This window comes from Ursus arctos, unplaced genomic scaffold (assembly GCF_023065955.2).
Source record: "Ursus arctos isolate Adak ecotype North America unplaced genomic scaffold, UrsArc2.0 scaffold_23, whole genome shotgun sequence".
NCBI classification, from domain to species: domain Eukaryota; kingdom Metazoa; phylum Chordata; class Mammalia; order Carnivora; family Ursidae; genus Ursus; species Ursus arctos.
The window spans coordinates 40834259-40855040 of NW_026622908.1; the positions used below are offsets into that span (position 1 = coordinate 40834259).

The window sequence follows — 20782 nt, forward strand, 5'->3', positions numbered from 1 at the left end:
CATTGTCATTTAAAGACCTTTGCTAATTTGATGGATAAAAGTCTCTCATCTTCAGTCTCCTTACCCTTTTACCCTATGTAACTCACCCTAAGAAATAGGTCTTGTTGACGTCATTTCGTGGGTGAAGGAACTGGGGCTCAGAGGATGGGCCTCCCCGGGGGAAGCTTGTTGGGGATGGAAAGGGCTGGGGCTCGGGGGAATGAGCCAGCCTTGATCTGAATCCTGCTTCTGCCCTGTGTGGCCTGACTACACATCAGGGGAGACAGCTGTGACTTGGGTTGTAGGCTGGGCAGGGTGTGAACTAGCAGAATGGGCAGGGAGAGGCTGGCCAGAGGCTGGGAGGCGGGGAGACCAGAGTCTTGACGTTGGCCTCTGACCAGCCCAGCTTCATGTGGATGTGGAATCAGGAGAGTGGGGGGGGGGGGCTCATCCTTCTGCACCAGGGCCTCTATCGCACTCGTAAAATGGCCTCAGAGAGGGGCATCTGGCAGGCTCAGTCGGTTAAGCACCTGACTCTTGGTTTCGGCTCAGATCATGATCTCAGGGTCGTAAGATCGAGCCCCGCATCGGGCTCCATGCTCAGCATGGAGTCTGCTTGAGAGTCTCTCTCCCTCTCTCTCTGCCCCTCGCGTTCGCGCTTTCTCTCTCTTTCAAATAAATAAATCTTTAAAAAAAATGGTTTCGGAGAGCAGGCTCGGGCCCCTGGCTCTGTTAATATGCTGATGTCCCTGAGAGGGCCTGACAGTTCCCCGCACATTCACCTCCCCACAAGTCACTGTGAACTAACTACTGTTGGAAGCGAAGCCGGGGTGCCAGTTTTTCGTCCGTGCCCTGTGCAACCACGGTTTGACTCGGGGCAAGTTGCCCCTCCCTAATGTTCCCTGGGGCTCTCAGTAAGAGTATTCCACAGAGGGGCACCTGGGGGGCTCAGTCGGTTAAGTGTCTGCCTTCAGCTCAGATCAAGATTGGGATTGAGCCCTGTATCGGGCTCTCTGCTCAGCGGGGAGCCTACTACTCCTTCTCCCCCTGCTTGTGCTCTCTCTCTGTCAAATAAATTTTAAAAATCTTTTTTTTTTAGATTTTATTTATTTATTTAACACAGAGACAGCCAGCGAGAGAGGGAACACAGGCAGAGGGAGTGGGAGAGAAAGAAGCAGGCTCCCGGCAGAGCAGGGAGCATGATGCGGGGCTCGATCACAGGACCTGAGCTGAAGGCAGATGCTTAACGACTGAGCCACCCAGGTGCCCCAAATGAATAAACGAAATCTTAAAAAAGAAGAATATTTCACAGTAATGGAGTAGGGATTGCAAACTGGCCACCTAGGCACAGGTAGGGGCTTGTTTTTTGGTGGGGGGTGTAGCATGAGTTTTAAAATGAGAAAATGCATATGAAAGTCCAGATGTTTGACTTTTATTGAAAACCGGAAGGGCTGGCAGCCCTGGACTGTCTTCTTGCATGGCCTGACCAGTCGGTGTAGAACCATGTTGCCGCCACAGAGAGGGCCTTTGCTTTCTAGTTTGCCACAGTCCCCACCACTCCCTACCGCTCACACCAGCTCTCTCCCTTATTTATCTCGGCCTTTCTAGGTCTTTGGGTTTGCAACTTTGGTATAACTCGTTTCCTTCCACATTCGCTGCTGCACAAAAATGGGGTTTGTGAAAGGCAACGAGGCTCCTTAAATCTTTGTTTGTTTCAAAATCTAAATTTAGTTCACATTTGTGAAGAGATATAAACTCGTGATTCAAAATTCAAAGGATACAATAGAGCACACAGTGAAAAAAAATTTCCTTCCACATGCCAGGGATTACCAGGGCGCTGATGTTACTGGCTCTTCTCTAGTCCTGTGTGGACACATTTCATGCCTAGCCAAACTAACATAATAGGTATAGGTGATCGAGAAAAGTTCACCTTCATTGAATATTAATTTTATTTATTCCTTTATTTATTTATTTATTTATTTATTTATTTATTTATTTAAAAATTTCTTTTATTCATTTGAGAGAGAGAGAGAGACAGAGAGAGCACAAGCGGAAGGGGGGGGGGGAGATGCGGAGGGAGAGGGAGAAGCAGGCTCTCTGCTGAGCAGGGAGACTGACATGGAGCTCGATCCCAGGACCTGGAGATCATGACCTGAGACGAAGGCAGATGCCCAGCCATCTGAGCCACCCAGATGCCCTTATTTATTTATTTTTAAAAAAGATTTATTTATATATTTGAGAGAGAGAGAGATAAAGAGCAGAAGCAGGGGTGAGGGGCAGAGTGAGAAGGAGAAGCAGACTCCCCACTGAGCAGGGAGCCCAATGTGGGGCTTGATCCCAGGATTCTGGGATCATGACCTGAGCCGAAGGCAGACGCTTCACTGACTGAGACGCCCAGGTGGCCCCATTGAATGTTAATTTTAGAAAAAAAATATCAGGAGATACAAAAAGGAAAGAAATGAAAAACTATTGGTGATATTATTCATAGATAATCTTGTTAGTTAATATTTTGATGCATTCACATCCAGATTTTTCTTTATCTTCTTTCTTTCTTTATATTGTTTATTTTTATTTTTGAAGATTTTATTTTCAGTAATCTCCACACCGAATGTGGGGCTTGAACCTGTGATGCCGGGGTCAAGAGTTGTGTGCTCCACAGACTGAGCGGGTCAGGTGCCCCTAGATTTTTCTTTATTGATAGAGATTTTCAATGAATATAGCATCAAAATGTAAACAAGTTATTATAACCTGTTTTAAATAGATTTGAATATCTATGCCAAGAAGTATATTAAAAAATTTTTGTGTGGGGCGGTGCCTGGCTGGCTCAGTCGGTGAAGTGTGCAATTCGTCACCCCCAGGTTGTGAGTTCGAGCTCTACCTTGGGTCTGGAGATTATCTAAAAATAAAATCTTAAAAAAGAAATTGGGGGGTATATTATGATTTAGATTGTTCTGTATTTTCGGTTACTTGGGCTGTTTTCCATTTCTTGCTATTTTACACAGCGCGGCAATGAACATCCTTGCGCCGACGTCTTTGCTCACCTGTCCAAATATGTCCTTAGGGTCCATTTCCCGGAGGTGGATTAGCGTGCTAGAGGAATGCTCATGCACGCACATTTTAAAGGCTTTCAGTATATATGATCGTACTGCCCTTCGGAAAGATCCTATCATATCACTCGCAGCAGCATGGGCAAGATCCAAGATACGCGGTCTCCTTGAAAATGAAACGGCGCGTCGCCCCAGCCCCGTGTGTCCTTGCCCCGCCGTCCACGTTTGTGTTGGCAGAGGTCCTGAGATTGCCCGGGGGCCCCTCTTTCCCCTGCCTGGAGTCTGGCTGGGCTGTGATGGGGGGGGGGCATGTGGCCTGTGAGCAGGGTGATGGGAAGCCCCCTCCTCTCTCCCTTCTCTGCCTGGATGGGTTGGGGTGTCTGTATGGAGAAGGTGGAGAGTGAGCCCCAGGGAGTTGGCACGCAGTGAGGCCAGGTGAGGTGCTGGTGGGAACACCTGGGAACCAAGGAGCCTTGCAACTGTGACAATCCACGGGGGCCTGGGTCTGCTGGTTGGTTTGTTCTCAAGTGGGGATAGTGAAGTGGCCCTCTGGGAGAGCTGGAGAGTGCCAGCAGGGCGCGGCAAGGGGCCCGCATACCATGAGCTCTCCGCAAACGCAGATTCAATTGAAAAAAGAAAATGAGGAGAACCCAGAGAAAACGGGAATCGGCTCAGGCATGCCATCGACAGGGACCCACGTCCAGGCGAGACAGCAGGAATGTTTTGCCCTTCCCCCAGCGATCCGTGACTCCTTGCCTGGGAGCCCGCAGGGCCCCCCTCCAGCTTGTACCTAAGCCGATGATGTTGTCACCTCCCTTGGTGTAAGGTCCACATGAGCGCCCCTACCCTGCCGCTCCCCCCACCCATCGGGGTGGGGGTGCTCTACCAGCTCTCCCGACTGATGTGCTGTCAGTAGCTTGAGAACAAACCAACCAGCTGGGAGTGGGCGGTGGTGGGAACACGCCCTAGTGCGTGTGAGTACACGAATGTGTGAGCACGCGAGCATGCGCATGTATGAGTGTGCGGATGCGTGTGAGCACACGAGTGTGTAAGTGTGAGTGCGAGGATGTGCGTGCACTGAGCTTGTGGATGTGTGTAAGTGTGTCAGCACGGATGTCTGGGTGTGCATGTGGGTGTGTTGTGCGCCATGAATGTGTGCGTGTGTGGATGTGTGAGTTTTGTGTGTGTGAGTGTGTGAGCAAAGCATGCATGTCGTGCGAGTGTGAGTGTGTGTGAGTGCCAGCACGCACACATGAATGTGTGCGTGAGTGTGCATGTGCGCGCTCTCACTGGACACTCCGAGTGAAGCACAGAGCCCGGGGTAAAAGCTTTGCAGCAAATACTTTCTCCTTTTAGTTTTCCGTCCTGGCTGCACCTTACTGACCATGGGGACTTGTGACATTTGGAGTGCGACCGGGGTGGACGGACTCCGGTCCTGGGTGGGGCCGGGCTCGCCTCGGGCCGCAGACGTGATCTAGAAGCTGAAGTGAGGCTCGGAGCTGAGCCCCTGGGAGCCTTTCTGCCGGAGTCCAAAGCCCCCCCACCAGTTCTTAGCCGGGTCACCTCGGGCAAATTACTGAGCCTCTTGTGCCTCAGTGACCTTATCCATGAAATGGGGAGAATTGTACTTGCTCCCTCGTGGGGTTCCTGCGAGGGACAGATGGAGTAAAATCTGCCGAGCGCTTGGAACACGGGCCAGGTGTCACCAAAGGCTGGTGATGAAGCCGAGCGGCACTTGAGGGGGTGGCAGAAAGTGGACAGGTCCCTGGGGGCGAGGCAGGAGGTCACCGTCATCTACATGGGGTGGACCTGGGCCAGCTCCCACATGACAGTGTGTGCCTGCCCGTGAGCCCTGGTCTCACGCCACCTCTTCACCTCGCTTCCTTGCTGATAGGGAGCATGGAGTCCAGACAGCAATTCCTTTCCGATTTCTGAAAACCTCCAAGGTAAAAGGACTTTTCAGTGGGAAACAAGGAGACTGACTTCCATGAGTACACATCCCCACAGCCCTGCTTTAGGCAGCGGTCCTGCTGCTGATGGTGGGCGGGCTGGGTGGGCTTCCTGAGGAAGGTGTGCGGCCACCAGGCCAGGGCCTCTGGGGTCCCCTGACTCTCTCCTGCTCCCCTCTGGGACCCCCTCCCTCTGACTCTCCCTGGGTCCAGGAGACGGTCATGCTTTGAGTGAGACTGTGGGACGCCCGAAAGCCCTGGCCAGGGTGGCAGCCCGGGGTGACAGTCCTCGGGGAGGAGGTGTGGGTGGCTCTCTGGGCCCTCTGTGTCCAGCTGAATCCGAGTTTCTGGGGTGGAGCTCGGAACCCGCCTTTGTTGCAAACTTCCCTAATGCATACTCGGCGTGCAGAGCCATGGATCTCATCCACTTCCTGAGCTTTCCTGATGGGGAGACTGAGGCACACAGAGGGGAAGGGACTTACCCACAGTCACAGGGCTGCGGAATGGCAAGGCCAGGTCTCCTGACGCTCCCAGCTGGGGTTTTCTTCCTCATCAGTCCCCGCTTTCTAGAATGTGGAATTTTCCATAGGGACCCAGATCCAGTTTTATGGTACGAGATTTCAGAAACCAGAGTCTTCCGCCAGAAATTCAGGCCATCGCCACTTTACTGGAAGAAGGGTATTCTTTGGAGTCAGGGGTTTGCTGTGCCCCCTCCCCCATACCCAGGTCCTGCATGTTCTTTTCCTGCCCAGCGGGGGCCAACAGGTAGCTGGCGTGGCCTGCTTGTCTACAGATGTCTCTGCAGACCTGTCACAAGGTGGGCTGCTGGCAAGACGCCGGACACAGACAGGAGTGTGGAGAAGCTGCCTCGGAGCCGGGGGAACCCAGGTGGGCAGTGATCCAGACCGCTCAGAACGGGCGGAGACATTTCTCCCCCCACCACCACGGTCACGGGCACCAAGCCGACTCTGCAGCTCAGAGCTGGTCACAGGGGCTCTGTTGTCTGCCTCCCCCCTGGCTGAGGCTCGGAGGCTCACAACGGAGGGTTCTTGTGTGAGGGAGCCCGATCCAGACCAAGTGTCTGGCTCTTTAGTGGCCTATGAAAAGAGGAAAGACTTTCTGGAGATCTCCCTCAACAGCCACAAGGCTAAAAACGATGTCGAACCCATCTGTCCAGTCCTTGCAAAGGCCCTGTGCTGAGCGCTGCCGTGGCTAGATCAAACTGGGCGTTGCTGGGATTATTGGGCACTTGCCCGCGCGGGGAGCCAGGCGCTGGGCCAAGCACTGTCTGTGGGTGAGTTCGTTTCATGAATATGTTCTGCAGTGTTATTATCCATTAGCGCTTCATTTTATGAATGAGGAAAAGGAGGCTCAGAGACGTCAACCTTCCAAGGTCACACGATGGCATCCGCGGGTGCCAGCCCTGGAACCCAGGTCTCTCTGCTCTAGACCCTGGGCTCTTTATTTTTTTTTTAAGATTTTATTTATTTATGTGACAGAGACAGCCAGCGAGAGAGGGAACACAAGCAGGGGGAGTGGGAGAGGAAGAAGCAGGCTCCCAGCGGAGGAGCCCGACGTGGGACTCCATCCCGAACACCGGGATCATGCCCTGAGCCGAAGGCAGACGCTCAACGACTGCGCCACCCAGGCGCTTCCTAGACCCTGGGCTCTTAATCGTGATCTGATCGCCCACCTTCAAGACTTCTCCCTATAGCAGATGTGTGTTACTTGCTTTCCTCTGCTGTGAGTGTTCGCTTTCTCCCACTGACGGTCCGGGGCTTGCCTCAACTCGCAGAGCCCGAAGCACCGTAAATATCGGCTCCGGGCTTTCTTTATGGGAGGCAGACGTGCCAGCGGCCTTTTTTGAGATACCTCCTGTCAGTCATCACGTGGCATCGCGGTGTCCCTCATCTCAGCTTGGCTCTCCATCCTGATCAACAACTTAGTACCACGACGTGAGGACTCTGATCCAGAAAGACTAAAAACAGGGTTACAGAGTAAACTGTTCCAAGGAGAAAAGCAAACAACACGAACAAAAGATGGATGAGGAGAAACAAGCTCAGCGACTCGGGAGACAAAGACCCTGAGGTCCCAGTAGACCACCAGCTGAGCATCGGTCAATTGGCTGCTATTTTAAATACCACTTAGCAGTGGCATGTGATAGTGGGCTTGTTAAGGTGAACACCACAAAACAGTATCACATCTCAGGGGTAGAATGGGCTGAGAACACCTGACACTCTGCTGCTTCTTTTTTTTTTTTTTTGCTGCCATAATCATTGTTAAGGCACTCATGTCATTCTCGTCTGTGTCCCCCGCCCCCACCCCCCAAGAAACCAGGTGAGAAATTAGTTTGAGCCTGTATTCCCTTACCTTCTTCAGCTCTCAAGAAAGTGTGTCCGAGGCCGAATTTGCTTTCCCCGTAGCCACACCCTGGCTCCCGCTGACAACAGCAACAGAAGGCCTATGATGTTGGGGGTGTCCATGGGCTTTCAATAATACCACATTCATTGGCTTTCAGAAGGAGGTCAATAATATGTAAGCAAAAGTTATTGGGTGGGGTTTCTGGAAGAGCTCTTCAAAGGAGCTTCACTAAGCAGGGAGGCATGTCCTTTACCCTTGCCCCTTTCTACTCTTCTGCTGCCTGGGATGTGGATGTGATATCTGGAGCTGAAGTAACTATTTTGGGATCCTGAGGAGACTTCAAAGATGGAAGCCTCATGTTAATGATGGCAGAGAGCAGGCTAGAGGAGCCCGGGGCCCTGACGGCTGTGGAGCTGCTGTCTTTACCCTGGACTGGACTTCTTTTTACATGAGAGGGAAATTTAACCTCCATCTTTTTCTAGCCGCTGTGATTTTGGCTCTCTGTTCCTTGTAGTCAGGTGTAATTCTTAACTGACACCAAAGGCTTTGAGCATGACCAGTGCATGCTTCCCACCTCTGTTCATGAGTAAAGAGGAGTTTGGTGTGCACGTCCCAGGGTGTGGCTGGGTATCCATTCACGGAGGCAGAGCCTGCTGTTTGCCGGCCAGGGGCCTGGTGTTGGCCTGGTCCTCTTTGCAGGAACGGACGCACGTGGTGATTTCATCTCTTAGGACTGGAGGATGCGGATGGAAGTGTTTGGTGTGGAGGTACCCGGGGAGAGGAGAGGAAGGCAGGAACAGTGGAGAGGAGAGAGCGTTGGGGCTGAGACTCGTGAGCTGTTTCAGGGACAGGTGCTGAGCCTCTGGCCGTGTCCCTTTGGGGCCTGGGTGACACAGGAGAGCACAGCTATGGGGTGGGCACAGAGCCTTGCATTTCTGTCCCAACGCCAGCCTGATCCTGACTCTGTAGGACCGGCAGTCTGGGAACACCAGAGGCGGCCCTGATGGCTGGGGTGGGGAGCTGGGGGGAGGGGGTGGGCTGGGGGAAGGCCTGCTTTCCCGGAGGGCGGGCCCGCAGAAGCAGGGGACACAAATGAGACAAGATCAGGTGGAAGACAGGTTTGGGCTTGTACCTGAGCATGCATGCAACACCCCGGAGGGTGCTGAGGTGGCCGAGGCCCTGTGGGGGCGCCACCGGGCGCTGAGAAGCTTGCAGTTTACTTGTGGATGTGGAGAGACCTCACCTGTAGCCCCAGGAAGCCGAGCGGGTTATCCAGGGAATTGGAATCTGATGAACTTAATTAAATTCATAAATCCTGCCGGGCTCCCAGTGCTGTAGCCTTCTCCTGACCTGGTGGAGACTTACCCCTTCCCAGACCTGGTTTCAGCTCCATAAACAATCTCGAAGTTCACCGTCCTCTTCGCTGTCCTGGAGCTCACCCCAAATTTTCTGCCTGTTCAGTATTTGCTTATTGGATCAGCAATTCAGCCAGATGGATTTAAAGACATATACAACTTTTTTTTCCTTTAGATTTTATTTATTTATTTGACAGAGAGAGCCAGCCAGTGAGAAAGGGAACATAAGCAGAGGGAGTGGGAGAGGAAGAAGCAGGCTCCCAGCAGAGGAGTCCGATGTGGGGCTCGATCCCAGGACCCCGGGATCACGCCCTGAGCCGAAGGCAGACGCTTAACGACTGAGCCACCCAGGCGCCCCAACTTTTTTTTTTTTTTTTTAACAAAAACGACCTCTGTCTAAACAGCCCGGTCTGCAACCATCTGCCCAAAGACTTCGTTCTCAGAAACATCCCTCTGCCAAAAAAAAGGACGAAAGAAAGAAAGAAAAGAAAAGAAAGCGAAACATCCCTTGGCCCATTGATGCTGGTAATAAAGACCAGAAACATGTAGCAAGGGTCGGAAGCGTCACGGCCAACGTCTCTGCAGCTCGTAAGGCAGAGCCAGTGCTCGAAATCAGGTGCAGAGAGATCGTTCACCTTCACTTTGCAGCTGGAGCATCAGAAGCAAGGTCTTGTTTGCGGTGACGTGGACGGTAAATGGTGGAGGACGCAGTTCTTCTCATGTTGTCACATCAGCCTCCAAACTATTAGTACCGAAGGAAGACGGACTCATTTATCAGCCAAAATATTTGTTTAAATAGAATAAAAGTGCTGGCCGCTCTGCCACGACCGAGTCTGGGCCTGGCCCCGAGCCAAGTGCCTTCCCTCTGGGACTGCGCTTCACAGCACAACCTAGCACCCTTCCCTCCCACTTCCACCTTCTTAAAAACGCTGGATTTTCTTGCTCCAACCCCTTTTTTTAAGGATTTATTTATTTATTTATTTATTTAAAGATTTTATTTATTTATTTGACAGAGAGAGAGACAGCCAGTGAGAGAGGGAACACAAGCAGGGGGAGTGGGAGGGGAAGAAGCAGGCTCCCAGCAGAGGAGCCCGATGTGGGGCTCGATCCCAGAACGCCGGGATCACGCCCTGAGCCGAAGGCAGACGCTTAATGACTGCCCCACCCAGGCGCCCCTAGGATTTATTTACTTATATTTATTTATTTACTTGAAGCATGAGCAGGAGGGAGAGGCAGAGGGAGAAGCAGACTCCCCGCTGAGCAGGGCTCCATCCCAGGACGCTGAGATCATGACCTGAACCAAAAGCAGACACTTAATGGACTGAGTCACCCACGTGCCCCCAAACGCCAGATTTTCTTGGTAGGTATCCACTCTGTTCCTCCCCGGCCCAAGCACGTTCTGGCACACCTCGGCCAAAGTCACCGGAATGTGTGGGATGCACACTCCCTTGTTTCCTCTTAGCCCCCTTGGTGTCTATAGCCGGCAGTGTCACATCCATGAACAGAAAGCCCGGTGTGGGCAGGTGTGTGGAGCTGGCAGAGAGAGCGTGCTCAGTGACTGCCGAGTTTCCAAGGAAGCCGGGCCAACTGCGGGACGGGATTCAGGGACCGGCGGGTTAGAGGCCCAGACAGAGAGCTCCAGCAGGCAGCGGGCGGCCAGAGCCAGGCTGTGCTTCCATGGTGCCCAGGCCGGCCATCAGTCCTTAGGTGGGAGGAGGGGAGGAGCAGCTCTGGGGGAAGATGCTGCGACGTGGGAGGGGCTGAGGTTCTTCATTTTCTAGCCTTGAGGGGGGGCTGCCGGAGGACCTTCCTGTGGCCTGCAGGGGGCAGGGCAAAGGTGGGACGGTGGACTTCCTTGGGAGGAGAAGGAATGTTACTGGGTGGCCAATGGAGCCTGGGGCTCTGCGCCATGCAGCAAGGGGGCGAAGGAGCGGGGCCCCTGGGGAGGAGGCAAGAGGCTCAGCCACCTCACAACACAGGTCTGAGTCTTGCTCAGAAGCCTCAGAAATTCCATGCCGCTGCTGAGAGCCCAGGTTGAGGGGAACAGGCTAGCTAGCTCCCTGCGGCTCCCAGTCGGAGGTGGGAACTCAGTGTCCTCAACTGGGGAGTAGTAGGGAACTGCCCTAAATGAGCATTTTGTAAACTGTGTTCTTTGGAGCTCAAGGTGTTTGTAAGGTATAATAGATGCTTTGTAAAAAGATTTTGTGATCGGCTGTCTTCTTTGCTGCCTCTTGGAAGATCATAAAGCCCATTGGTATATTAAAGGCTCTGAGAAGTCCTGCAGCATAATGCCTGTTGGACTCAGGGTTTCCAGCTGCACGGCCCTGAACACCTGTGGAGTACCAGGAGTCCCTGCAGTGTGGTTTGGGAAACTGCACTGGACGCTGCCCACTCTGAGGCCGGGCATTTTCTTGGAGACCGGCCGGGCTTGTTACAGGAGGTGATTTCTGAGCTGGAGAGCCAATTCATTATTTTGCAGGAAAGCCATATCTGCCTGTCTAATCGATCGATGGCAGCAATTTGCCTGAGGCGGTCCCTCCCAGTGGGGAATTCAATGTGGAGGCCAGCAACCGCCTGGGGAAGCCCAAGGAGGAGAAAGGGGTGCATATTCTCTGGAAAATCTGCTTTTTCCCCAGCCAAGCAGTAGCTAAACTCTCTTCCTGGCGAGATTTGCCTACATCTCTTCCTTCATATTGCGTCATCTGGGGACTCACGATGACCGGTGGGCAAAGAGCAATAAAAGCACCTACTACGCGTTAAGCACCTTGCAGGTGTCCTCTTCGAGCCTGTGGCGGGTCTCCCGAGTCCGCGTTTATAGATGAGAAAACCGAGAACAGGGCGATTTCTTCTCTTGCAGCGTGGGGCAGGGCTGGGGCTCAAAGCCAGGTCTGTTGGATCCCAGGGCTCGTGTGCACCCCCGTCCGGTGCTCCTCAGCCCCTAGCTAACCGCCCCCCCGACCCCCAACTCCCCCAAGCCTGGGAGACCCACCTTTCTTCTGAAAGATTTTATTTATTTATTTGAGAGAGTGAGAGAGAACGAACCAAGGGGGGGGGCAGAGGGAGAGGGAGAAGCAGGTTCCCCGCTGAGCAGGGAGCCCAACGACAAGGGGCTCGATCCCAGGACCTGGAGATCATGACCTGAGCAGAAGGCAGATGCTTCACCGACTGAGCCCCCCAGGCGCCCCATCTTTCCTTTTAAAGTTGTTGCCACTACTCTGCTTCTTAGGATTTTTTTTCCAGGAGAGAGACTGCCTGATGCTGCTTCTGGCACCCAGGTCCCAGCAGTTTGCTTTTACCTGTCACCTTCCCAGTCTTGCCTCGGGACCGCATCAGCCCTCTGCTTTCTGCCACAGTGTGGTCAGCGGAGGTCACGGTTCGGTCTCTGACCGCCTCCGAACATCCCACTGGCCCCACTGCCTGTACAGCAGGGTGCTGATTGGGCCTGACCAGTGGGTACTTTTTAGGGGCATTAGTAAGGCGTATGCAAATGAGAGGGGGAGATTTGACCCCATAAAAATTCAGGGTCCTGTTGCCTCCGTGAAATTTCTTGGGGGTGCAACGATCTGGAGCATGTCAGCGTATTCCGCCAGGTGAAAGGATGCTGTTCTTCGGACCAGCTACCCCTACAAGGATGGAGGTTTTCTTTCTTAAATCTGGGGCCCTATACTCTGCGTTTGAGCCGGTTATGCCAGTCCCTTACTGAGTAGTAGGAAGATGCCAGCTTTTTTTTTTTTTAAGATTTATTTATTTATTAGAGCGAGAAGGACAGAGATAGAGGGAGAGCAGGGGGAGGGGCAGAGAGAGAGAATCTCAAGCCAACTCCCTGCTGAGCGTGGACCCCCCCCACCAGTGTGGGGCTGATCCCACGACCCTCAGATCACAACCTGAGCCAAAACCAGGAGCCGGATGCTCAACCCACTGAGCCCCCCAGGCGCCCCCAGAAGGTGCCACTTTTTGAGTGGGGGCCATATTGGGTCCAGCCAGCCGGGACTGCACTGCGAGCTGCTCCTCCGTTGGGCCTTAAGGCTCAGCAGACCAACGGTTCCCCGGGGTGTGTGCAGATTGAAGGCTGACTGGAGTGTCTGTGAGAAGCAGCCCCTGGCTGCTTGTGGGCCTGATAGAGACTGAAGCCTGGACACCAATGACCTTGCAGCCCGAGCGCCTGTCTTAGGTTGGGTGTTCGGGAAATAGACTCTGGGTGGGGATGCATGGGCAGGAGGTTTCTTGGGGGAACGCCTGTGGGAATCAGTCTTGTAGGGGAGTGAAGGGGGTGGAACTGGGTGGAGGGAGATGTTGAACTGCAGCCGAGGAGGGCTCCACCAATCCCAAGGCTGTCCTCCATGGAGGGGGGGGGGTACATCCTGGCGGGGGCAGCTCCCTGCTGAGGGCCAGTCCCTGGCACCGTCCCAGCACCGGGCAAGGAGGGTATCAGCCCTGGAGGGCGGTACCTCCCTGAACACCTCAGGGTCCTCGAGAGCATCCAATCAGAAAATGGGTGTTATCGGACCCCCCCCCCCCCGAAGTGGAGGTAGCATCTGTCATCAAGTGGGAATGTGCGGGGGCACGAGGAGGTACGGGAGCAGATGGCTCAGGTGGTTTGACCCTGACCCCGGGGCGGTCTCCCCAGGTGCACACCTGGCCCTGCGCACAGCTGATGGGGGAGAAGACATCGTGGGCTGGCTCACAGGTGCTTCTGCAGCTTCCTGGCATTGACTGGAAACCATGGCTGCAGCCCAACAGCCCTTTCCGAGCTGCCCGAGAGGTCACTGATGAAGGGAAGCCCGTCGGTGGGCAAACGTTCAAACACACCGTTGGGTTTTCCGCTTTGTTTGGACTGACGGGAAGACTAGAACCGCGGATTGACAGTAATCACGGGCAGTTGCTCATGGTTTCGCTCAGGGGTCTGCAGAGGAGAGCCCCCAGGTCAAATCCGGCCACAGGCTGATTTTGTAAATCAAGTTTTCTCGGACCGCAGCCATCGCCATCGCCACCCGTTTGCTTACCGTCTATGCTGCTTTCGTGTTGCAATGATACGCACGACAGAGAGGTATGACAGCAGACACACGGCCCACAAAGGCGAACGCATTTATAAACTCAGTAGAAAAAGTCGGCTGAGCCCTGATTTAGCTGAATAGTCAACGATTTGGAAAGAACGGGATTGGTAAGTGGGAGGCAAAGAGGTGACTAAGAGCTGTGGGTGAAGACGTCAGTGGTGGGCATTCTCAGAACGGACATACGCTGTGAAGACCCTCGTTTCTGAGGTGAATGCTCCCCAAAGGGCATCCCCATGGCCAAGGAGGCTCTTAATAATCAGGTGGACAAAGTGACAAAGGCGTGAGGGAGAGGAATTTCTCTGTGGCTGTCAGTTGGCTTCCTTCCCCAGCCAGGCCAGCCAGCCCAGGGCTTGCTCAATGAGTCCATGTTGAAAGCGGCCATTGTGGCCAAGATGGAGGTAATTTGGGGCTAAGCAAGCAAAGTGTTCTTCTTCCCAGCAACAGAGTCCGGCCAGGGACCAGGCAACCTGGGCCCCTTCTGTTTTGCAGGGACAGATTTGTTTTCCCTGGAAGACACATATATCCTGGATTTGGGTTTGCCGTCCCTGGGCGTGATGCTTTCTGCCAACTCCATTATCTGTGGGCTCTGGGTGCCTTATTCACTGGCATGGTTCCACATCGCTTCTGATCAAGGAATTCATTTCACTGCAAAAGAAGTGCAGGGTGGCCTTTGCTCACTGCAATTCTCGGGTCTTGCTAAATACCTCGCTATCCACAAGCAGCTGGCCTCACAGAAGGGGGGATGGTCTACCGAAGGCTTAGGAGGCCGGGGCGGAGGCAGCACCTTGAAAGGACGAGTTCTATGGTACAGGAAACAGTGTGTGCTTTGAACCCATGACCAATTCATGGCGTTGCTTCTCCATGGCCAGAGCACGGGCCCAGGAGTCAAGAAGGGGAGCAAGAGTGGCTTCTTTCCTTCCACCTAATACCCTACATGCAGAGTTTCTGCTTCTTCTCCCAGCAGCTTGGGATCCCACTGGTTTGGAGGTTTTAGTTCCCAAGGAGTCCCGTTTCCCCAGGGGACATGATTATTTTACTGAGTTGAGCTTGCCACCTGGCCATGTTGGACTCCTCGGCCGCGGAGCCCACAGGCAAAGAAGGGGATACCTCATTGCTGGAGTTACTGATCCCAGTTATCAAGGTAAACGGACTTCCTGCTCTGGAATGCACATTTTCTTCCGTCTCCTCTCTCCCTCTTTCCCTGATCTTATCATTTTATTCTTTTATGTGAGCTGGAGGTGAGCCTTACTACCTAGGGAGTGGAAGTTTCAGATGGGATGGTGACTGAATTTGAGGAGTCACTCACATGTCCTGGGGGTGGGTGGGCTGCTTTCCTCCCAGCATGGATGCCATGACCGTTGGGACTTTGCATCTTCTCATTTTGGGGAGAAGGGGAGGGTGTTTGTACGAAGGGTGGTTTCGTCTTGTGCAGAAGTTCAAATGCGTGCAGGGGGTGTGATGGATGGCCGGTAGGCAAAGGGTGGACTGTTATCCAATTGCATTTCCGCTTCCAATCCATTCTTGCACACTCTCTTACTTTGTGATGCTGGAGGCGGGGTCTTTCTGCTTTGCGCACCGTCTTCCTGCTGGGGTCTGACAACAGGGGGTGTGAGAGGGAGCGACTTCGAGGCTGGAGGAGCACGAGGGGTCTCGCCCCTACCTGTCTCTGTGAGCATCATGCCCATAAATCCCCATCATCCTGGCAGCAGCCCCTGGGCCTGGTTCAGCAGCGGCTGCCCCTCCGAGGTCTGCTTTCCAGGCCCCCCGGGACCCTCCGCCCAGCTTCTGGGTTTAATCGTTCCAGTCCCTTATCGCCCCTCAGCCGAGGGCTGGGTCTGCTCCCTGAACCGTGGACTCCCTGACACCTTAGAGCTCTCCTTTTTGCCTTTCCAGTTCTTCAATGCCTGGTTCATAATTCTTTATGTGAAATCTCTTCTGTTAAAGCAACGTGTGGTTTCTGTCTCCTGATGGGACGCTGCCCGTTACAGACCCGGGACACGGTACACTGTGCCTACGGATTCCCTACAGTGAGCCGCCAGGGTCTGCTGTCCCTACAAGCCCCCACCCACCTCAGCCCACTGTCGAAGCCAGTGCGAATCCATCCACTGCGACCCTGCTTGCCTCTGGACCCCACTTCCAAGGACATTGCCCTGGGGCTCAGGCCACACCTGTCCCCTCGCCTGCCATGACAGGGTCACCGTGAAACTCAGGAACAACCCTCAAGAGTCCAGCCCCATCCTTCTGTGCCCATTTTGCTGGCTTCCCCCGAGATCCGTCATCCAAACATGGGTCCCCCAGCTCCTTACAGGGGTGCTCGCTCACTGCAGCTCCCGGAGGGGAGACGCTCTATGTGGTGCCTGCCCAGGCGCTCCTGGGCGGGCCACTCTGCTTGCCTTTGGAATTTGCCCTGGTCCGGCTTCTAATCTCTAAGTCCCCTGCCATATCCGGTGACAGTACAAGCGGTGCCTCTTCCTGCCCCACCCATTAGAGCACTCAGAACGGTGGAGAGCCCTGTCCCCTTCGATAGGGGTCTCCACTTTTCTCCTGAGGACACCCCTTCCTCCTCTGGTTCAGCAGGGGTGCATTTCTTTATCTTCCTGTCTCTCTGTCCCAGCCCTGGTCTGGCTGTAAGAGCTGTTTCTGATTCTGTTCCCTTTCTCCGTGAGTGCCTACGCACAGCTGGTAGCTAGCGACAGAATCCTGCGGGAGCGGCTCTTAGGGGGCCTTCTTGGCTTTCGGGTTTAGAAGGATTCCATCAATTTGCCTTGCGAGAGGCAGTGGAGGGCAGTGGTAGGAGGCAGACCTCGGAGCCGGACAGCTCAGGTGAAAGCCACGGCCCCTTCCACAGCTAGCCGTGTGACCTTGGGCACGATTTAAGTGCTCCGTGACTCAGTATCCCCATCTGTAAATGCAGGTAGTATCTTACCCAGTTCTCCGAGGCGTATTGTGAGAACCCGGCAGGCTAATACATGTAAAGCAAAGAAGGGTGCCTGGAACGACTAAGCACCTGTCAAGTGTTAACTGTTACTACTGTTCGATACTTCATGCCTTGGAGGGGAGTTGAAACAAACACGCAGTTACGTAAGCAGATTGTATTAAATGTACTTGGCAAAAGAGAGGAAGAAGAATTCACATATTGCTGAGGTCCTGTCAGAGGCAGATCCCCTCCATGGGCCCGGGCCCTGGGTGGGAATGAGAGGGCCACTCCCCGCCTCCCCGGGGAAGCAGCTACCCAGGTTCCGGGGGCACACCAGCAGAGTGCCAGTCTAGGCCTGCGGACCTGCATTTCCACACAGTGTGGCCTCAGTGTAAGCCAGCTGCAGCCCTGGAGGGAAGCCAGCTCTTCTGGACTCCCTGGGATGAGGGCTTGGAAATAGCATCTTCCAGAAGGATTTCCAAGGGTAACCAATTACACGTGATTTTGCCTCACATTGGGAACATGACTGCACGGAGCCACCCCACCCCGCAGGGGCCCTGTGCAGTCCGGGCTGAACTCGGCAGGAGAGGGTTAACTGGACTGCTCTGCACTGCACAGGCCTTGACCGGCTCCGGCTCCGGGGCGCTCACCTCTGGGCCCCTGGAATACCCTGCCTGATAGAAAGTCTCGGCGCACCCGGAGTCTGGTGCATGCTAGCAGAGGGACTCACAGTGAACGCGTTTTTGTTCACCTGGGCCTCTGGTCTCTCTGCCTCGGTCCGTCTGACCTCTAGGGAGGCTGGAGGCTGAGTCTGGCCCCAGCACAACCCTGGACACCCAGGCTCGGGGCCGTGTGTGTTATCGCCGAGAGAACAGACCGTCCACAGGACTCCAGGGCGAGAGGACGACTGGAAACTCACGCCTGGTCTCTCCTCGACCCCACCTGCTACACCTGCTACACCTTTTACCTTTGCTGATTTTAATCTGTATCTTTCTTTTTTCTGGAATCTACCATGATTGTGAGTATAGCAGCTTTTCTGAATTCTGTGAGTCTTTCCATCAAATCATTGAACCCAAGGGGAGCCCTGCAGACTCCCGACACAGTGCTCCGTTCCTTTTTATCTCCTCATTCATAAGACCCAATAGGTCATTGACCACATCTGGGAAGCCTTCCCCCTTCCAGGCTGCTTTGATGTCCCTCTCTCTGCTCTTATACCCTTGCCCCCTTCTCTTGATCATTCCATGTAGTTCCCATTTATTTGATTTCTCCCTTTCCCACCTGTGTCCCACCAATGTCCTCTCGCTATGTTTTATGTATCCTTATTAAGCCACTCAAATCGCGTCTGGAGTGAGGTGGGATCGGGCCAGATACACCATCCTCTGTCCACAGGGCTTGGTACAAGAGATCCGTTGCCCATGTCCTCGGACTGGCAGGGGTCACGGTTAGCTGTCCAGGTTCCACTCATGCCCTGACCTCCGCAGGCTTCAGGGGGAGAGGGGGACCAGCTGAGCCTTCTCAAACTGCTGTCATGATGTATCTCTCCACAAGGGCGTCTTTTACAGGGACTCGTGCTGTGGCTCCGAGGCAGGACTGACACCTGAGCTTGGCTCCCAGGCCTGGCACACTGGGGGCTGGCCAAAAGGGAGCTTTGGTGCCACAGGGCTAGGGAGGCAAGTGAGGTGTCCCTCCCCTCCGTGTAGCCTTCAGCCAGATGGAGGCCCTCACCTCTTTGCTCAGGCTTTGCCTCTGACGGCAGTGAGAACATCTCCTCCCTTCTAGGCAGACTCTGGAAGCAAAGGTTCCCTGAGTCTGAGTTCTTCGCTTCTGAGCACCACCCCGCACGCGGCACTCCAAGCCAATCCATCCGTTCATTTGACAAATATTTATTGGGTGTGTTCTCTGTGCCAAGCACGGTCCCTCGTGTTGAAGGTCTAGCGGGGAATGAAAAAGGGAAAACCCTATCCTCATAGAGCTTCAGTTTTAGTCGAGGGGACAGACCGCATACCAAGTGAAGCGATCAGCTATCCAGTAGGTGAGCCCTAGTGAGTGATAGAGATAAAACTACAGCTGGCCTGCTGGAGGCTGGCGTGGCTGAGGAGTAACAGGGACGGGGTGGGAAGGGGGCAGGAAGCTACACCGGCCTTGTGGGTCCTGGCAAGGACTTCGGCTTTGACTCTGAGCGTGATGCAGGCTGTGGGAGCGGTTAGAGCGGAGGCAGGTGTGATCTGACTTGTGTTTCAGTAGGATCCCTCTGGCTTAGCCAGGCAAGGAGAGAAGCCTGGAGACCCTTAGGAGGCTCTGGGCGGAGGTGATAGTGGCTAGGACCAGGGTGGTGGCAGGGAGGGGGTAGTAAGTGACAGATTTTGATGGCAGAGCTGATGGGATCAGCTGACCAGCTGGATATGGGGCGCAGAAAGAGGAAAGGAGGGGAGGTGGGTGGGTTTATTTATTGCGGTAGAATTCACATACTATAAAATTAACCATTTTATTTTATTTTATTATTTTTGTGTGTGTGGTTTAGGTTTTATTTCATCATCATAAACTGAACTCTGTAAGCCAGCTAGACCTGGGGGGAAAGAACCATGGAACCCGCAGAACTGCAGTGAGAGCACAGAGATTCTGGGGTATTTTGAGCAGGTGGGGGTGGAGGGGTGCTCTCCTGAGCTACAGAAGGAATGGTCTGGTAGTTGAGATAAAACAAGTCAGATTTATTAGATCTGTCCACAGTCAGCAATGGTGATCTTCTTGCTCGTCTTGCCGTTCCTGGACCAGAAGCGCTCCATGGCTGCCACGATGTTCATGCCCTCTTTGACCTTACCGAAGACCACGTGCTTGCCGTCCAACCTCTCGGTCTTGGCAGTGCAGATGAAGAACTGGGAACCGTTTGGGTTGGGTCCTGCGTTGGCCATGGACAGGATGCCAGGACCCGTGTGCTTCAGGACGAAATTCTCATCATCAGACTTCTCCCCATAAATGGAGTTGACGCCAGTGCCGTTACGGCGTGTGAAGTCCCCACCCTGGCACATAAACCCTGGAATAATCCTGTGAAAGCAGGGACATTTATAACCAAATTCTTTCTCCCCAGTGCTCAGAGCATGAAAGTTCTCTGCTGTCTTTGGAACTTTGTCTGCAAACGGCTCGAAGGAGACATGGCCCAAGGGCTCGCCGTCCACGGCCATGTCAAAGAACACGGTGGGGTTGACCATGGCTGGGCGGCGCGGGCAGCTCCAGGGCGGCGGCGTCTGCAAGGCCAAAATTAACCATTTTAAAGCATACAAACCAGTGGCCTTTAGTACATTCACATGGTCATGCAACCGTCATCCAGATCTCTCTAGCTCTGAAACATTGCCATCACCCCCGAAGGAAAACCTCGTATGCAGTAAGCCGTCACTTGCCATCCCCCCTACCCTCAGCCCCCCAACAACCGCTGATCCACTTTCTGCCTCTGTGGATTGACCTGTTTTGGATATTTCGTACGAATGGAACCAATACGTTGGGGTTTTTTGTATCTGTTCCATTGTCCAGACAGACCACGTGTTGTGGACCCGTTCGTCTGGCCACGGGCATTCGGGCTGTTGCCACTAGTGTAAGTAGGGCCGCTGTGAACACATTTGTTCAGGTCTTTGGACACCCGTTTTCAGTTCTTCGGGGTGGATACCTAGGAGTGGCATTGCTGGGTCATAGGCTAGTTCCAGGTTCAGCTTTTTGAGGAATTGCCCACACTGGTGATTGTCTGTTTTTGTTGTTTGAATGAGAGCCCCCCTCGTGGGTGTAGACTGGTATCTCATGGGGTCTTGATTTGCATTTCCCTGGTGAGTAATGTGTTTGAGCACCTTTTCACACGCGTGTTCGCCAGGGGTGCGCCCAGGTGTTTGGCCTGGGCACCCAGAGGCTGGAGCTGTCTGTCGATGAGAGGGGCGGGCGGCGGGAGAGGAGCTCAGTTGGACGGTGAGGGGGACATACCTGTCTGGCCCCCTCCCGCAGGTGCAGCCGAGGACCTGGCAGTTGGCTGTGAGTCAGGGGAGCAGAGGGAGGCCTGGGCGGAGCTGTACACTTGGATGTCATCGACACAGGCGCCAATTAAACCCACTGCGGGAAGGAGCGTGGAGCTGCATGGGGC

General features: G+C 54.0%; 1 protein-coding gene across 1 annotated transcript; it reads right to left on the reverse strand.

The window, feature by feature from the left end:
* Positions 1 to 19180: 19180 nt before the first annotated feature.
* On the reverse strand, positions 19181 to 19882 carry LOC113243926 (peptidyl-prolyl cis-trans isomerase A-like). Its single transcript, XM_044378434.3, has one exon. The coding sequence runs from the start codon at positions 19866 to 19868 to the stop codon at positions 19374 to 19376; it is 495 nt and encodes a 164-aa protein (XP_044234369.2). The 5' UTR covers positions 19869 to 19882; the 3' UTR covers positions 19181 to 19373.
* Positions 19883 to 20782: the final 900 nt, after the last annotated feature.